Raw genomic sequence first — 15,005 nt, 5'->3', positions numbered from 1 at the left:
CTACATATCAGCCGGACTACACAATCTGGACCCTCTCTTTCTAAAATGATCTGCCAAAATTGTTGCAATCCTTATTACTAGCCTGTTCAACCTCTCTTTCATATCGTCTGAGATTCCCAAAGATTGGAAAGCGGCCGCGGTCATCCCCCTCTTCAAAGGGGGTGACACTCTAGACCCAAACTGTTACAGACCTATATCTATCCTACCCTGTCTTTCTAAGGTCTTCGAAAGCCAAGTTAACAAACAGATTACCAACCATTTTGAATCTCACCGTACCTTCTCCACCATGCAATCTGGTTTCAGAGCTGGTCAAGGGTGCACCTCAGCCACGCTCAAGGTCCTAAACAACATCATCACCGCCATCGATAAGAGACATTACTGTGCAGCCGTATTCATTGACCTGGCCAATGCTTTAGACTCTGTCAATCACCACATTCTTATTGGCAGACTCGACAGCCTTGGTTTCTCAAATTATTGCCTCGCCTGGTTCATCAACTACTTCTCTGATAGAGTTCAGTGTGTCAAATTGGAGGGCCTGTTGTCAGGACCTCTGGCAGTCTCTATGAGGGTGCCACAGGGTTCAATTCTCGGGCCGACTCTCTTCTCTGTATACATCAATGATGTTACTCTTGCTGCTGGTGATTCTCTGATCCACCTCTAAGCAGACGACACCATTCTGTATACTTCTGGCCCCTCTTTGGACACTGTGTTAAATAACCTCCAGATGAGCTTCAATGCCATACAACTCTCCTTCCGTGGCCTCCAACTGCTCTTAAATGCAAGTAAAACTAAATGCATGCTATTCAATCGATCACTTCCCGCCCGTCCAGCATCACTACTCTTGACGGCTCTGACTTAGAATATGTGGACAACTACAAATACCTAGGTGTCCGGTTAGACTGTAAACTCTCCTTCCAGACTCACATTAAGCATCTCCAATACAAAATTAAATCTAGAATTGGCTTCCTATATCGCAACAAAGCCTCCTTCACTCATGCTGTCAAACATACTCTTGTAAAACTGACCAACCTACCGATCCTCGACTTCGGCGATGTCATTTACAAAATAGCCTCCAACACTCTACTCAACAAATTGGATGCAGTCTATCACAGTGCCATCCGTTTTGTCACCAAAGCCCCATACACTACCCACCACTGCGACCTGTACGCTCTTGTTGGTTGGCCCTCGCTTCATACGGTAAACAAACAAACATCAAATCCACTGGCTACAGGTTATCTACAAGTTTCTGCTAGGTAAAGCCCCGCCTTATCTCAGCTCCCTGGTCACCATAGCAGCACCCACTCGTAGCACACGCTCCAGAAGGTATATCTCACTGGTCAGCCCCAAAGCCTTTCCTTCCAGTTCTCTGCTGCCAATGACTGGAACAAACTGCAAAAATCACTGAAGCTGGAGACTCAGATCTCCCTCAGAAACTTTATGCACCAGCTGTCAGAGCAGCTCACAGATCACTGCACCTGTACATAGTCCATCTGTAAACAGCCCATCCAACTACCTCATCCCCATACTGTATTTATTTATCTTACTCCTTTGCACCCCAGCATCTCTACTTGCACATTCATCTTCTGAACATCTACCATTCCAGTGTTTAATTGCTATATTGTAATTATATTACCTCATTTGCACTCACTGTATATAGACTTTTTGTTTTCTTTTGTTCTACTGTATTATTGACTGTATGTTTTGTTTATTCCATGTGTAACTCTGTGTTGTTGTATGTGTCAAACTGCTATGTTTTATCTTGGCCAGGTCGCAGTTGTAAATGAGAACTTGTTCTCAACTAGCCTACCTGGTTAAATAAAACCTTTTTTTAAATGCCATCCTGTTGTTGGGTGACCAGTCTAAATCTCTCCAGGTACTTCTGGATTTTGGGGCCGACGAGAGCTTAATGGGCACTACCCGGAGCTGCGTATCTCCACACAACTCCTCTCCGTTCCCATGGACGTCAGAGTATTGGATGGACGCTCTATTGGCAGGGTCACTCACAATACGATTCCTATCAACCAGCGAGTGTCAGATAACCACAGTGAGTTCATGCAGTTCCTGCTCATTGAATCTCCTCATGCACCTGTGGTTTTGGGATTGTCTTAACTCCAGAGGCATAGCCCCCTGATCAACTGGGCTACTGGTTCAATCCTGTGTTGGAAACCGTTCTGCTCTGTGCCTTGCCCGGGAGATTTTCAACAAGGCCCGCGCCACATCTCTTCCTCCGCATCGACCCTATGACTCTGCCCTGACCTCTGACCTCCTGCCTGGTACTACACCGCCTCGGGGGCGGCTTCATTCCCTGTCTGGTCCGGAAACCAAGACAACGGGTAGATTGAGGACTCTCTGGGCGCAGGGTTCTTCTTTGTGGAGAAGGACACAAGTCTCCCGTATATCGACTACCAGGGCCTTAACCGCTACCACTCCTCGGCTTTCGAGCCTCTCCAGGGGGCGACTGTGTTCTCGAAGTTGGACCTTCGGAACGCCAACCATCTGATTTGGATACGGGAAGGAGACCTTATGTATTGGAGATAATGAACTGAATGGTGAGGCATGGAATAATAAAACATGTATATTTTGTCAGGCTGAATGTTTGAAATATGAGGTGATTTGAGTCATGCTTCTTCAGTAGTGTAATAAAGACAACTAGCACTTGAATGTTGTAAAGAAATCCTGTGTGTAAATATTGGATGATTGTTTTAAAAAAAAAATCATAAGGTGGTCCAAGTTTTTAAAATTATACTGCATCCATATGTATAGGCTGCAAGTACGTTGGAATTGAGTTGTTTTGATGTCATTGAAACCTGGAAACAGTTTGTTCAACTTTCAACCAAAACCGAACGTAGATTGGACGTCGGACATAGTCTTCTTTTCAACGTCTTTTCAACAACATTTTGATAGGTGGGATAGCCCCAATGTCAAAACAATTTTAACTTGTCCAAATCAATAACCAATATGCAGAAATGGTTTGTGATATATTGAAAGCCTAAACATAAAATGTCCCATAAACACAAACATCTGCCACAATATTCACATCACTATTACTTTTTTTAAAACTATTATTATTAAAATATTATTAAATTATTAAAATATTACTTAAACAAGCTCCTTGTAAACTGCACAAGCACCAGAAACAATGTTGTTTTGACAAGTGGCAATAAATCACTGACATCGATTAGGGGGGAAATCAGGTTGTACGTGATGTTGAAACTAACAACTAAAAAAAAACATGGAAATGAGAGATATATTTTACCTCACTGGTTAGAGGACAACCTGCAGAAGACAGTCAGCTACATTTTGGAGGGATGCATTTAAATTTAGGGGTCACTAAACAAAGGAACACAACACTTATTTGTGATAACTCATCAATATCACGTTGAAATCAATTGCGCAAGAGGGGGGAGATGAGGTTTACGTCCTGTTAAAACAGCTCAAACACCACATGGAATCTGGGAATAATGTGTACATCACTATTTAGAGGTAAATTTGTAGAAAACAGCTCGCTACATTTAAAGTGTTGCAGTTTGATTCAAGTAGGTCGCCAACGCGGGAAGTAAAATGCTACACTTTATTTGTGTTTATGTTAATCACATAAATAGTACTCTTTCAATTCAGAGCCTGTACTTTTCCCAATGAGGCTAATATCCATATCATGCTGAAATCAACAGAACAGGGGACAAACATTTAGGGTTCTACATTATGACATCATTAGAATACTCCTACTACAATGTTAAAGCATTCTACATTGTGACATCATTAGAACACTCCTACTACAATGTTAAAGCATTCTACATTGTGACATCATTAGAACACTCCTACTACAATGTTAAAACATTCTACATTGTGACATCATTTCATTGATATCATGGAACAACTCCTTCATGTATGTACTTTCTGATGTTTTATCAGAGATCTTTTACCAGCGTAATTCTTGCCACATTGATCACAGCTATAAGGTTTCTCTCCTGTGTGAGTTCTCTGGTGGGCTATCAGGATGTTTGGCTGAGTAAACCTCTTCCCACATTGATTACAGCCACAAGGTTTCGCTCCTGTGTGTGTTCTCTGGTGTGATATCATGTTGCTTGAGTGAGTAAAACTCCTCCCACATTGATCACAGCTATAAGGCTTCTCTCCTTTGTGTGTTTTCTGGTGTGATTTTAAATATTGGGACGAAACAAAACTCTTTCCACAGTCAGAGCAGTGGTAAGGTTTATCTCCTGTGTGTGTTCTCTTGTGTATAGTCAGCTGACTAGATGAAGTAAAACTCTTGCCGCATTGATCACAGCTATAAGGTTTCTCTCCAGTGTGCGCTCTCAAATGTACCATCAGGTTGCTTGAGTGACTAAAACTCTTCCCACATTGATCACAGCTATAAGGCTTCTCACCTGTGTGTGTTTTCTGGTGTGATTTTAAATATTGTGACGAAACGAAACACTTTCCACAGTCAGAGCAGTGGTAAGGTTTCGCAATTGTGTGTGTTCTCTTGTGTGATTTTAAATATTGGGAAGAAACAAAACTTGTTCCACAGTCAGAGCAGTGGTAAGGTTTCTCTCCTGTGTGTATTCTCTGGTGTATAGTCAGCTGGCTAGATGTAGTAAAACTCTTCCCACACCAATCACAGCTATAAGGTTTCTCTCCTGTGTGTATTCTCTGATGTCTTTTAAGGTCTGTTGAAGAGGTGAATCTCTTCCCACAGTCAGAGCAGTGGTGAGATTTCTTCCTTGTGGGTTTCCGCTTGTGTTTCTTGAGGTGTTCTGATCTGGGGGGACTCTCCTCTGCCTCGTCAGCTTCATGATGTTGTTGAGGCTCTCCAGAGGATCCACGATAGTCCCGTATCTCTCCTGTGTGAACAACAAAGTTAGACAGATGGTTAAAGGCCCACAACAGCAGAAATCCACTGTTTATTTGAGCTAAAAGGTGATGCCCATGTAGTTGCAGTATACCTGTTATCTAGTTCTAGTTGCAGTATACCTGTTATCTAGTTGCAGTATATCTGTTATCTCGTTGTAGTATATCTGTGTGGGCAGAAATGATGAGCGAAGATCTTTGTTTTTCATAACGTATTCCGAATATTACCACACGTTATCAGAGCAAGATCAGGATTGCTACTGAAGGAAACTCACATTAAGCTCTGGTGTCTATTCACTAATTCACCACCATGGGGGGAAAACTCTGGGGAGTTCCCACAGGCCGACAGCAAAAAATAGCCTCCATTTACAGGTTGCCTATGAGCGCATTTCACAGGCTCATTTGAATGTCCTGCTTAATATCATGTTTAAGTAAAATGCTCTTTGGTTAGCTTTGCTACCAGCCTGTCAATGAGTGTTAGCATTCAAGCTCACAACTGCCGCATCAAAAATAGGTATTTTGAACACTTGTTGGCTGCTTTTCCTTCACTCCGCGGTCCAACTCATCCCAAACCATCTCAATTGCTTTGAGGTCGGGTGGTTAGGGAGGCCAGGTCATCTAACGCAGCACTCCATCACTCTCCTTCCTGATCAAATAGCCATTACACAGCCTGGAGGTGTTTTTTGGGTCATTGTCCTTTTGAAAAACAAATGATAGTCCCACTAAGCGCAAGCCAGATGGGATGGTGCATTGCTGTGGTAGCCATGCTGTTAAGTGTGCCTTGAATTCTAAATAAATCACCAGCAGTGTCAACAGCAAAGCACCCGCACTCCATCACACCTCCTCCTCCATGCTTCACAGTGGGAACTACACATGCGGAGATCATCCATTCACCTACTCTGCATCTCACAAAGACACCGCGGTTGGAACCAACAATCTGAAATTTGAACTCATCAGACCAAAGGACAGATTTCCATCTGTCTAATGTCCATTGCTTGTGTTTCTTGGGCCAAGTAAGTATCTTCTTCTTGTTATTGGTGTTATTTAGTAGTGGTTTCTTTGCAGCAATTCGACCACTAAGGCCTGATTTCACACAATCTCCTCTGAACAGTTGATGTTGAGATGAGTCTGTTACTTGAACTGTGAAGCATTTATTTGGTCTGCAATTTGAGGCTGGTAACTCTAATGAACTTATCCTCTGCAGCAGAGGTAACTCTGGGTCTTCCTTTCCTGTGGCGGTCCTCATGAGAGCCAGTTTCATCATAGCGCTTGATGGTTTTTGCGGCACACGAAGAAACCTTCAAAGTTTTGACATTTTCCAGATTGACTGACCTTCATGTCTTAAATTAATGACGGACTGTCATTTCTCTTTGCTTATTTGAGCTGTTCCTGCCATAATATGGACTTGGTCTTTTACAAAATAGGGCTATCTTCTGTATACCACCCCTACCTTTTCACAACACAAGTGATTGGCTTAAACACATTAAGGAGGAAAGAAATTCCACAAATGAACTTAACAAGGAACACCTGTTAAAACTTATTTGGGATAGGGGGCAGTATTTATCACGTCTGGATGAAAAGTGTACCCAGAGTAAACTGCCTGCTACTCAGGCCCAGAAGGTAGGATATGGTAGATTTGGAAAGAAAACACTCTGCATTTCTAAAACTGTTTGAATGATGTCTGTGAGTATAACAGAACTCATATGGCAGGAGAAAACCTGAGAAAACCAGGAAGTGGGAAATCTGAGGTTTGTAGTTTTTCAAGTGATTGCCTATCCAATATACAGTGTAAATGGGGTCATATTGCACTTCCTACACCTTCCACTAGATGTCAATAGTCTTTAGAATGTTGTTTCAGGCCTCTGCTGCGAAGGGGGAGCGAATAAGAGCTGTTTCAACCAGGTGTCTGGCAGAAAGCCTTGAGCTAAGTCTCGCAAGCTCAGTTCCTTTTCATTTCTAAAGACAAAGGAATTGTCCAGTTGGAATATTATTGAAGATTTATGATAAAAACATCCTAAAGATTGATTATATACATTGTTTGACATGTTTCTATGAACGGTAATGGAACTTTTTAGAATTTTCGTCTGGACTTAGTGCCCGCGGCTAGTGCATTTGGAATAGTGAACTAAACGCGAGAACAAAAAGGAGGTATTTGGACATAAGTATGGACTTTATTGAACAAAACAAACATTTATTGTGGAACTGGGATTCCTGGGAGTGCATTCCGATGAAGATCATCAAAGGTAAGTCAATATTTATAATGCTATTTCTAAATTTTGTTGACTCCACAACATGGCGGGTATCTGTATGGCTTGTTTTGGAGGCTGAGCGATAGAAAATCGCATGGTGTGCTTTTGCCGTAAAGCTTTTTAAAAAATCTGACACAGTGGTGGCATTAAGGAGAAGTGTATCTTTAATTCTATGTATAACACTTGTCTCTTTCATCAGCGTTTATGATGAGAATTTCTGTAAATTGATGTGGCTCTCTGCAAAATCACCGGACGATTTGGAGGCAAAACATTACTGAACATAACGCGCCAATGTAAACTGAGATTTTTGGATATAAATATATACTTTATTGAACAAAACATACATGTATTGCGTAACATGAAGTCCTATGAGTGCCATCTGATGAAGATCAAAGGTTAGCGTCCTCAGACAATCACAATGTATGCTTTCGCGGTAAAGCCTTTTTGAAATCGGACACTGTGGTTGGATTAACAAGAAGTTTATCTCTAAAATGGTGTAAAACACTTGTATGTTTGAGGAATTTTAATTATGGGATTTCTGTTGTTTTGAATTTGGCGCCCTGCAATTTCACTGGCTGTTATCGAGGTGCATATCCCAGAGAAGTTAATTGAAATGCATTCCAGGTGACTACCTCATGAAGCTGGTAGAGAGAATGCCAAGAGTGTGCAAAGCTGTCATCAAGGCAAAGGGTGGCTATTTGAAGAATCTGAAATGTAAAATACATTTTGGTTTGTTTAACACTTTTTTGGTTACTACATGATTCCATATGTGTTATTTTATAGTTTTGATGACTTCACTGTTATTCTACAATGTAGAAAATAGTACAAATAAAGAAAAAGCCTTGAATGAGTAGGTGCGTCCAAACTATTGACTGGTCCTGATTTATACTGCCAGGCATTTTCAACAGTTAGGCTTATTATAGTCCTAATTAAGTTGCGGTTTGCTCTCTCCTCAATTGTCTTAGACAATTAAGCTAAAACCAATGTATCCCTAAGGTGTTCGATGGGGTTAAGGTCAGGGCTCTGTGCAGGCAAGTCAAGTTCTTCCACATCGATCTCGTCAAACCATATCTGTTTGGACTTCGCTTTAGGCACAGGGGCATTGTCGTGCTGCAACAGGAAAGAGCCAAACTGTTCCCCAAACTGTTGGAAGCACAGAATATTCTAGAATGTCATTGTATGATGTAGTGTTAAAATTTCCCTTCGTTGGAACTAAGGTGCCCGAACCATGAAAAAACAGCCCCAGATCATTATTCCTCTTCCACCAAACTTTACAGTTGCACTGTGCATTCAGACAGGTAGTGTTGTCCGGGCATCTGCCAGATGGGATTCATCACTCCAGAGTGGGATTCATCACTCCAGAGGACTCGCGTTTCCACTGCTCCAGAGTCCAATGGCGGCGAGCTTTACACCAAGCCGACGTATGGCATTGCGCATGGTGATCTTAGGCTTGTGTGTGTGTGACTGCTCGACCATGAAAACCCATCTCATGAAGCTCCCGACAAAGTTATTGTGCTGATGTTGCTTCCACAGGCAGTTTGGAATGCGCTTGAGCACTCGGAGGTCCCGTTCTGGGAGCTTGTGTGGCCTACCACTTCGCGGCTGAGCCGTTGTTGCTCCTAGAGGTTTCCACTTCACAATAATAGCACTTACAGTTGACCTGAGGCAGCTCAAACAGGGCAGAAATTTTACAAATTGACTTGTTGGAAAGGTTGCATCCCATGATGGTGCTACATTTAAAGGAAGAGCTCTTCAGTAAGGCCATTCTACTACCAGTGTTTGTCTATGGAAAGGTTGCATCCCATGATGGTGCTACATTTAAAGTAAGAGCTCTTCAGTAAGGCCATTCTACTACCAGTGTTTGTCTATGGAAATTGCATGGCTGTGTTCTCAATTTTATACACCAGTCAGCAACGGATGTGGCTGAAATAGCTGAACCCACTAATTTGAAGGTGTGTCCACAAAATGTTGAATATATAGAGTATTTGCGACTCCTCTACAAAAATAAATCACGGTCAACAAAACAGCCCATCGACAGAACAATCGACCAGTAGACTACGGTCAACCCTAAAACAATTGGCTGAATATTATACAATGACTTATCAACAGTTCTAACAATTTGACCTCCACAGGAAATCTACACTGGTAGCTATAGAGAGACCCATATAATATATCACCATTGATTCCTGAAGAATAGAGCTTATAAACGACTCATGTTTCAACTGTCTCACCCCATCAGAAACCAATATATACGCCTGTATGACGCCAATGTTTGTAAACAAACACTGTATAGCTTCAAAAGTAGGTTAAAACTCTCATTATGACCTCATGAATGAATTCTAGAATATACTATATATTCTAGAAACCTGGTTAAACGATCATTATGACCTCACGGATTAATTCTAGAATATACTATATGTAACAGTATAACTTTAGCCCGTCCCCTCGCCCATACCCGGGCGCGAACCCTTTGCACACATCAACAACAGTCACCCACGAAGCATCGTTACCCATCGCTCCACAAAAGCAGCGGCCTGTGCAGAGCAAGGGGAACCACTACTTCAAGGTCTCAGAGCAAGTGACGTCACCGATTTAACCGCTATTTAGCGCGCACCATCGCTAACTAGCTTGATTGTGGACTTCAGGAAACAGCAGAGGGAACACCCCCCTATCCACATCGATGGAACAGTAGTGGAGAGGGTAGCAAGTTTTAAGTTCCTCGGCATACACATCACAGACAAACTGAATTGGTCCACTCACACAGACAGCATTGTGAAGAAGGCGCAGCAGCGCCTCTTCAACCTCAGGAGGCTGAAGAAATTTGGCTTGTCACCAAAAGCACTCACAAACTTCTACAGATGCACAATCGAGAGCATCCTGGCGGGCTGTATCACCGCCTGGTACGGCAACTGCTCCGCCCTCAACCGTAAGGCTCTCCAGAGGGTAGTGAGGTCTGCACAACGCATCACCGGGGGCAAACTACCTGCCCTCCAGGACACCTACACCACCCGATGTCACAGGAAGGCCATAAAGATCATCAAGGACATCAACCACCCGAGCCACTGCCTGTTCACCCCGCTATCATCCAGAAGGCGAGGTCAGTACAGGTGCATCAAAGCTGGGACCGAGAGACTGAAAAACAGCTTCTATCTCAAGGCCATCAGACTGTTAAACAGCCACCACTAACACTGACACTGACTCAACTCCAGCCACTTTAATAATGGGAATTGATGGGAAATGATGTAAATATATCACTAGCCACTTTAAACAATGCTACCTTATATAATGTTACTTACCCTACATTATTCATCTCATAGGCATACGTATATACTGTACTCTATATCATCGACTGTATCCTTATGTAATACATGTATCACTAGCCACTTTAACTATGCCACTTTGTTTACATACTCATCTCATATGTATATACTGTACTCTATATCATCGACTGTATCCTTATGTAATACATGTATCACTAGCCACTTTAACTATGCCACTTTGTTTACATACTCATCTCATATGTATATACTGTACTCGATACAATCTACTGTATCTGCCTATGCTGCTCTGTACCATCACTCATTCATATATCCTTATGTACATATTCTTTATCCCCTCACACTGTGTACAAGACAGTAGTTTTGGAATTGTTAGTTAGATTACTTGTTGGTTATTACTGCATTGTCGGAACTAGAAGCACAAGCATTTCGCTACACTCGCATTAACATCTGCTAACCATGTGTATGTGACAAATAAAATTTGATTTGATTTGATTTAGCTAACCGTTTCACATCCGTTACATATATATCCTAGAAACCTGGTTAAACTATCATTATGACCTCATGGATGAATTCTAGAATATACTATATATCCTAGGAACCTGGGTCCAGTGACTCATGGCTGGCATTTTGTTGCTGTTTATATCCTAGGTCAGGGGTGTCAAACTCAAATACCCAGTGGGCCAAAATGTAAAACCTGAACAAAGTCACGGGCCAACATTGAACAAATTAACCTTTTAATATGGACCCAAACAAGTTTTGCTTTAACATTGAATATGGAACAAGCATCGCTTATTACCATACAATATATAATTTAATAGTGGAGACATGCAAAATCGAATTTCAAATGAAAAAACATCAATGGCATTCATTTATTAAATAAATAAAATTTAAATAAAAATTGTATGCCTCTTTTCTATTTGCAGCCTTCTGATTTAAATACCAAAATACACTTTTTCCACTGGCTAATAATTTTACAAATAAAATGATAATAAATCAATCAACCATTCAAGCCCATGCCTTGTAGCAAGAAAAAGTGCATAAAGAAAACGTTAATTATTGCACACTGGTCTAATCTGATGTGCCCAAGCCAGATACCTGGCATCTCTTCTTGGATGCTAGTTCATCAATGTCTGGGCTCAAGCTCTGAGCTGAAGAAATCCTCAGTATCGAGCGAAGATGTTCATCAGTCAGACGTCTCCTGTGAGTTGTTTTGGTCATCTTCATCGAGGAGAAAAGTTGCTCGCATAGATAAGTGCTGCCGAACATGGAGAGCATCTGAGCAGCTTGGGTGCGGAGCTGAGGCATTGTGTCAGGGATGAACCGTGGAAACTGTGCGGCGCCCACAGCATCATACTTTGACTTCAGCGTGTCGTTGCACTGGAGTTCAATCAGCTCCATTTGGATGTTGGTTGGTGCATTTTCCACATCAACTGCGAAGGGATTACTAAGCAGTTCAAACTTGCATTTCTGGGCATCGAAGTCGGCAAATCGCCGGCTAAACTCAGCGGCGAGAACACTGAGTTTTTCAGCAAACTGTGCGCATGGGAACACGGCGGTAGAGATCTGCGCTTTTATGGATTGGCAGCAGGGAAAATGGCAAGGGTTTCCTTGCAGCATCTGATTCTCCCACAGGCACAGTTTAGTTTTGAAGGCCCTCACTGCAGCGTACATGTCTGTGATGATGCGCCCCCGCCCCTGAAGCTGCAGGTTCAGCGCATCGAGATGGCTCGAGATGTCACAGAGAAAGGCCAGCTCACACAGGAACTTTTGCTCCCGGAGCTCTGCTGTATCCTTCCCTTTGGTTTCCAGGAATTGACATATTTCCTCACGCAGCTCGAAACATCTGTTCAGTACTTTTCCTCTGCTTAGCCATCTCACCTCTGTGTGATACGGCACGTCTGCGTATTCCGAACCACACTCCTCCAGAAAAGATTTAAACTGGCGGTGATTTAGACCTTTGGCTCTTATAAAGTTAACTACCTGTGTTACTGTGGTCATAACATGTTCCATCTTTAGGGCTTTGGCACACAGTGCTTCCTGATGTATGATGCAGTGGTAAACAGTTAGCTCACCTGCACAGTTCTCTTCCCGCATCTTCTCCCGAACCATGCCCACAAGTCCACTCTTTTTACCGCACATCGCTGGCGCACCATCTGTCGTTAATCCAACGAGTTTATCCCACGGCAGCTTTATTTCAGTTACACATTTGGAAACCTCCTCAAATATTTCATTTCCTGTGGTTGTGCCATGCATTGATTTGAATCCTAATAGCTCCTCCGTAACACACAGATTTGAGTCCACTCCACGGATGAAGACTGACAGCTGAGCAGTATCAGATGCGTCGCAGCCCTCATCCACAGCGAGGGAGAACGCAACAAAATCTTTTCCCTTTTCCATCAGCTGGTCATACAGATTGGTGGCAAGATCACATGTGCGATCAGCTACTGTGTTCCTGCTCAGGCTCACGTTTGAAAATGCTTGTTTTTTCTCTGGGCATACGAGGTCACAAACCTTCATCATGCACTTTTTCATGAACTCTCCCTCATTAAAGGGCCGGGCTGATTTTGCGATCTCTGCTGCCACTATATAACTAGCCTTTACAGCAGCCTCGCTTTGTGATGTGGCTTTTATAAACATATTCTGTTGTGAAACCAAACTTCTTTTAATCTCCTCTACTTTCTGGCTCCTTTGAGTCATGTCCAGGTCCTTGTATTTGTCATGGTGTTTCGTTTCATAGTGTCGTCTAATGTTGTACTCCTTACTTACAGCCACGTTGACTCCACAAACAAGACAAACAGGTTTGTCTTTTACATATGTAAACAGATATTCTGCCTCCCACTTGTCCAGAAAGCTCCTGTTTTCTGCCTTTCTTTTCGCCATTTTTGGGAAGGGTTAGCTCGCTGACAGTTGTAGCGTCTATGTTGCTATGACTACTGTCACAGAGGAGAGAGCGTTTCTGGGTCCTGTCCTGATTGGCGCGCGAAAACAGCAGAGCATTATGGGATTCGTAGTATTAGTGGTGAATGCGCTGTATAATACCGGCGGGCCAGCTCTAGTAGTAATTTGGTATTGTCTCGCGGGCCAAATATAATTACCCCGCGGGCCAAATTTGGCCCACGGGCCAGAGTTTGACACCCATGTACTAGGTTGTCCCATTAAAAAAGCTACACAATCAATCAACTAATCTGCAGTTTAAACAATAACAAAGCTATCATTCCACCACTGTTTTGGTAATAAGATGATGGATGGGGCTGGAGAAATGTAACTACTCTCAAATTCATAGACAGACCTATGGATGCAAGGACTGACCATCCATGATATCAACATTATAGTTTTAACCATGTTGAGGCGATACAGTGTTGATTTACATTGTTTCTAAACATTGGAGTAAAAAAAGCTTATTTGGGTTCTGATGGGGTACAACAGTTGAACTAAGCTCATGAGGCATGTGTTATATTCTTCAAGAATCAATGGCTATAAATTAATCATTTAAATTGCAGATTTCCCCTTTAACACCACACATCAGTTCAACAATTGCAGAGTTTGTGCCTCTGTTTTTAATACAGTACTTACTAGTGTTAATCAGGGAACGGTTTCTCAAAACCATCTTACGGTTAAGTTCACCGTTGGAACCATTGGACGCTTTAAGTTGCCTTTGGGAAACCGGGCCCAGATATCCAGTTTCCTCCTCTTCTTCTTCCTCCTCCATTTTATATGTGACAGTCATCTCCTCCTCTTCCTCTTTCACTCCAAAAACTGCATCCTCCTCCTCTTCTTTTACTGTAACATCCTCCTCCTCTTTCACTCTGAACGCGTCTTCCTCTTCTTTCACTGAAACGTCTTTCTCTTCTTCTTTCACTGTAACAGTCTCACCCTCTACTTGTTTTTGTATTGTAACAGCCTTCTCCTCTTCATCCTCCTCTTTGACGAGAGCTTCTTTCTCCGTCCAGGAGACCTCCTCTTCTTTAGCAGGAGGAGAGTAGTTTAGTGAACTCATGGTCGGGGATGTTAGCTAGCTTAGGCTAATGCTAACTTAACCAGCCCGCTAGCTGACCAAGAACAACAACACCGTAAATATGAAATTAAATCGGATAACTAACTAACGCTAGACGACATACAGCGGCTAATATACACGAAAGCGTCTCTATTGGTTCGTCTATTTTGTCTAGCAAGCTACCGAGGTGTCTGACTAACTGTTGTTGCTGTTGAAAGAAGCGTTCCGTCCACTAGATTATACGTCACACCAGCAGCATTGCCTTAAAGTCTCAGACCGCCATCTGCTGACTGGAGTGGGTAACGCAGTCGAGTAAAATGTATATTTTATTTTCAGACAAAATGTTAAAGGGTAGGAAGCATGAGTTTTTACTCACCAATGTAACAACACTGTGTGGTTAAAGACTTAGTAACTTAGTTGTGGTCACGATCTGGTTACCTATTAAGAAAAAACAGTTATGTTTTTGCGTTATTACCTATTTACTAACATATTTCCAGGGTATCTTCTAAACTTCCCACAATGCACTATTTCTCAACGTCATATGGATCTATTCTGTGCTACTGTGTTCATGTCCTAGCAGCCTTTTAAATATGAGGTTGGAAAATATTTAAGAATATATGGGAATATTCT

General features: G+C 42.3%; 1 protein-coding gene across 1 annotated transcript; it reads right to left on the bottom strand.

Annotated features, from left to right (window-relative positions):
• Positions 1 to 3,248: 3,248 nt before the first annotated feature.
• Positions 3,249 to 14,232, bottom strand: LOC110487167 (zinc finger protein 239). The gene is made up of 2 exons (XM_036942281.1): positions 13,955 to 14,232; positions 3,249 to 4,844 (listed from the first exon to the last, which is right to left on the bottom strand). The coding sequence occupies exons 1-2, from the start codon at positions 14,106 to 14,108 to the stop codon at positions 3,883 to 3,885; spliced, it is 1,116 nt and encodes a 371-aa protein (XP_036798176.1). The 5' UTR covers positions 14,109 to 14,232; the 3' UTR covers positions 3,249 to 3,882.
• Between the last annotated feature and the right edge of the window lie 773 nt (positions 14,233 to 15,005).

The sequence above is a fragment of the Oncorhynchus mykiss genome, chromosome 13 (genome assembly GCF_013265735.2).
Source record: "Oncorhynchus mykiss isolate Arlee chromosome 13, USDA_OmykA_1.1, whole genome shotgun sequence".
In the NCBI taxonomy this organism is placed as follows: Eukaryota; Metazoa; Chordata; class Actinopteri; order Salmoniformes; family Salmonidae; genus Oncorhynchus; species Oncorhynchus mykiss.
Note: the sequence above shows the minus strand (reverse complement) of the source record. Positions and strands in the feature narration are given on the sequence as shown.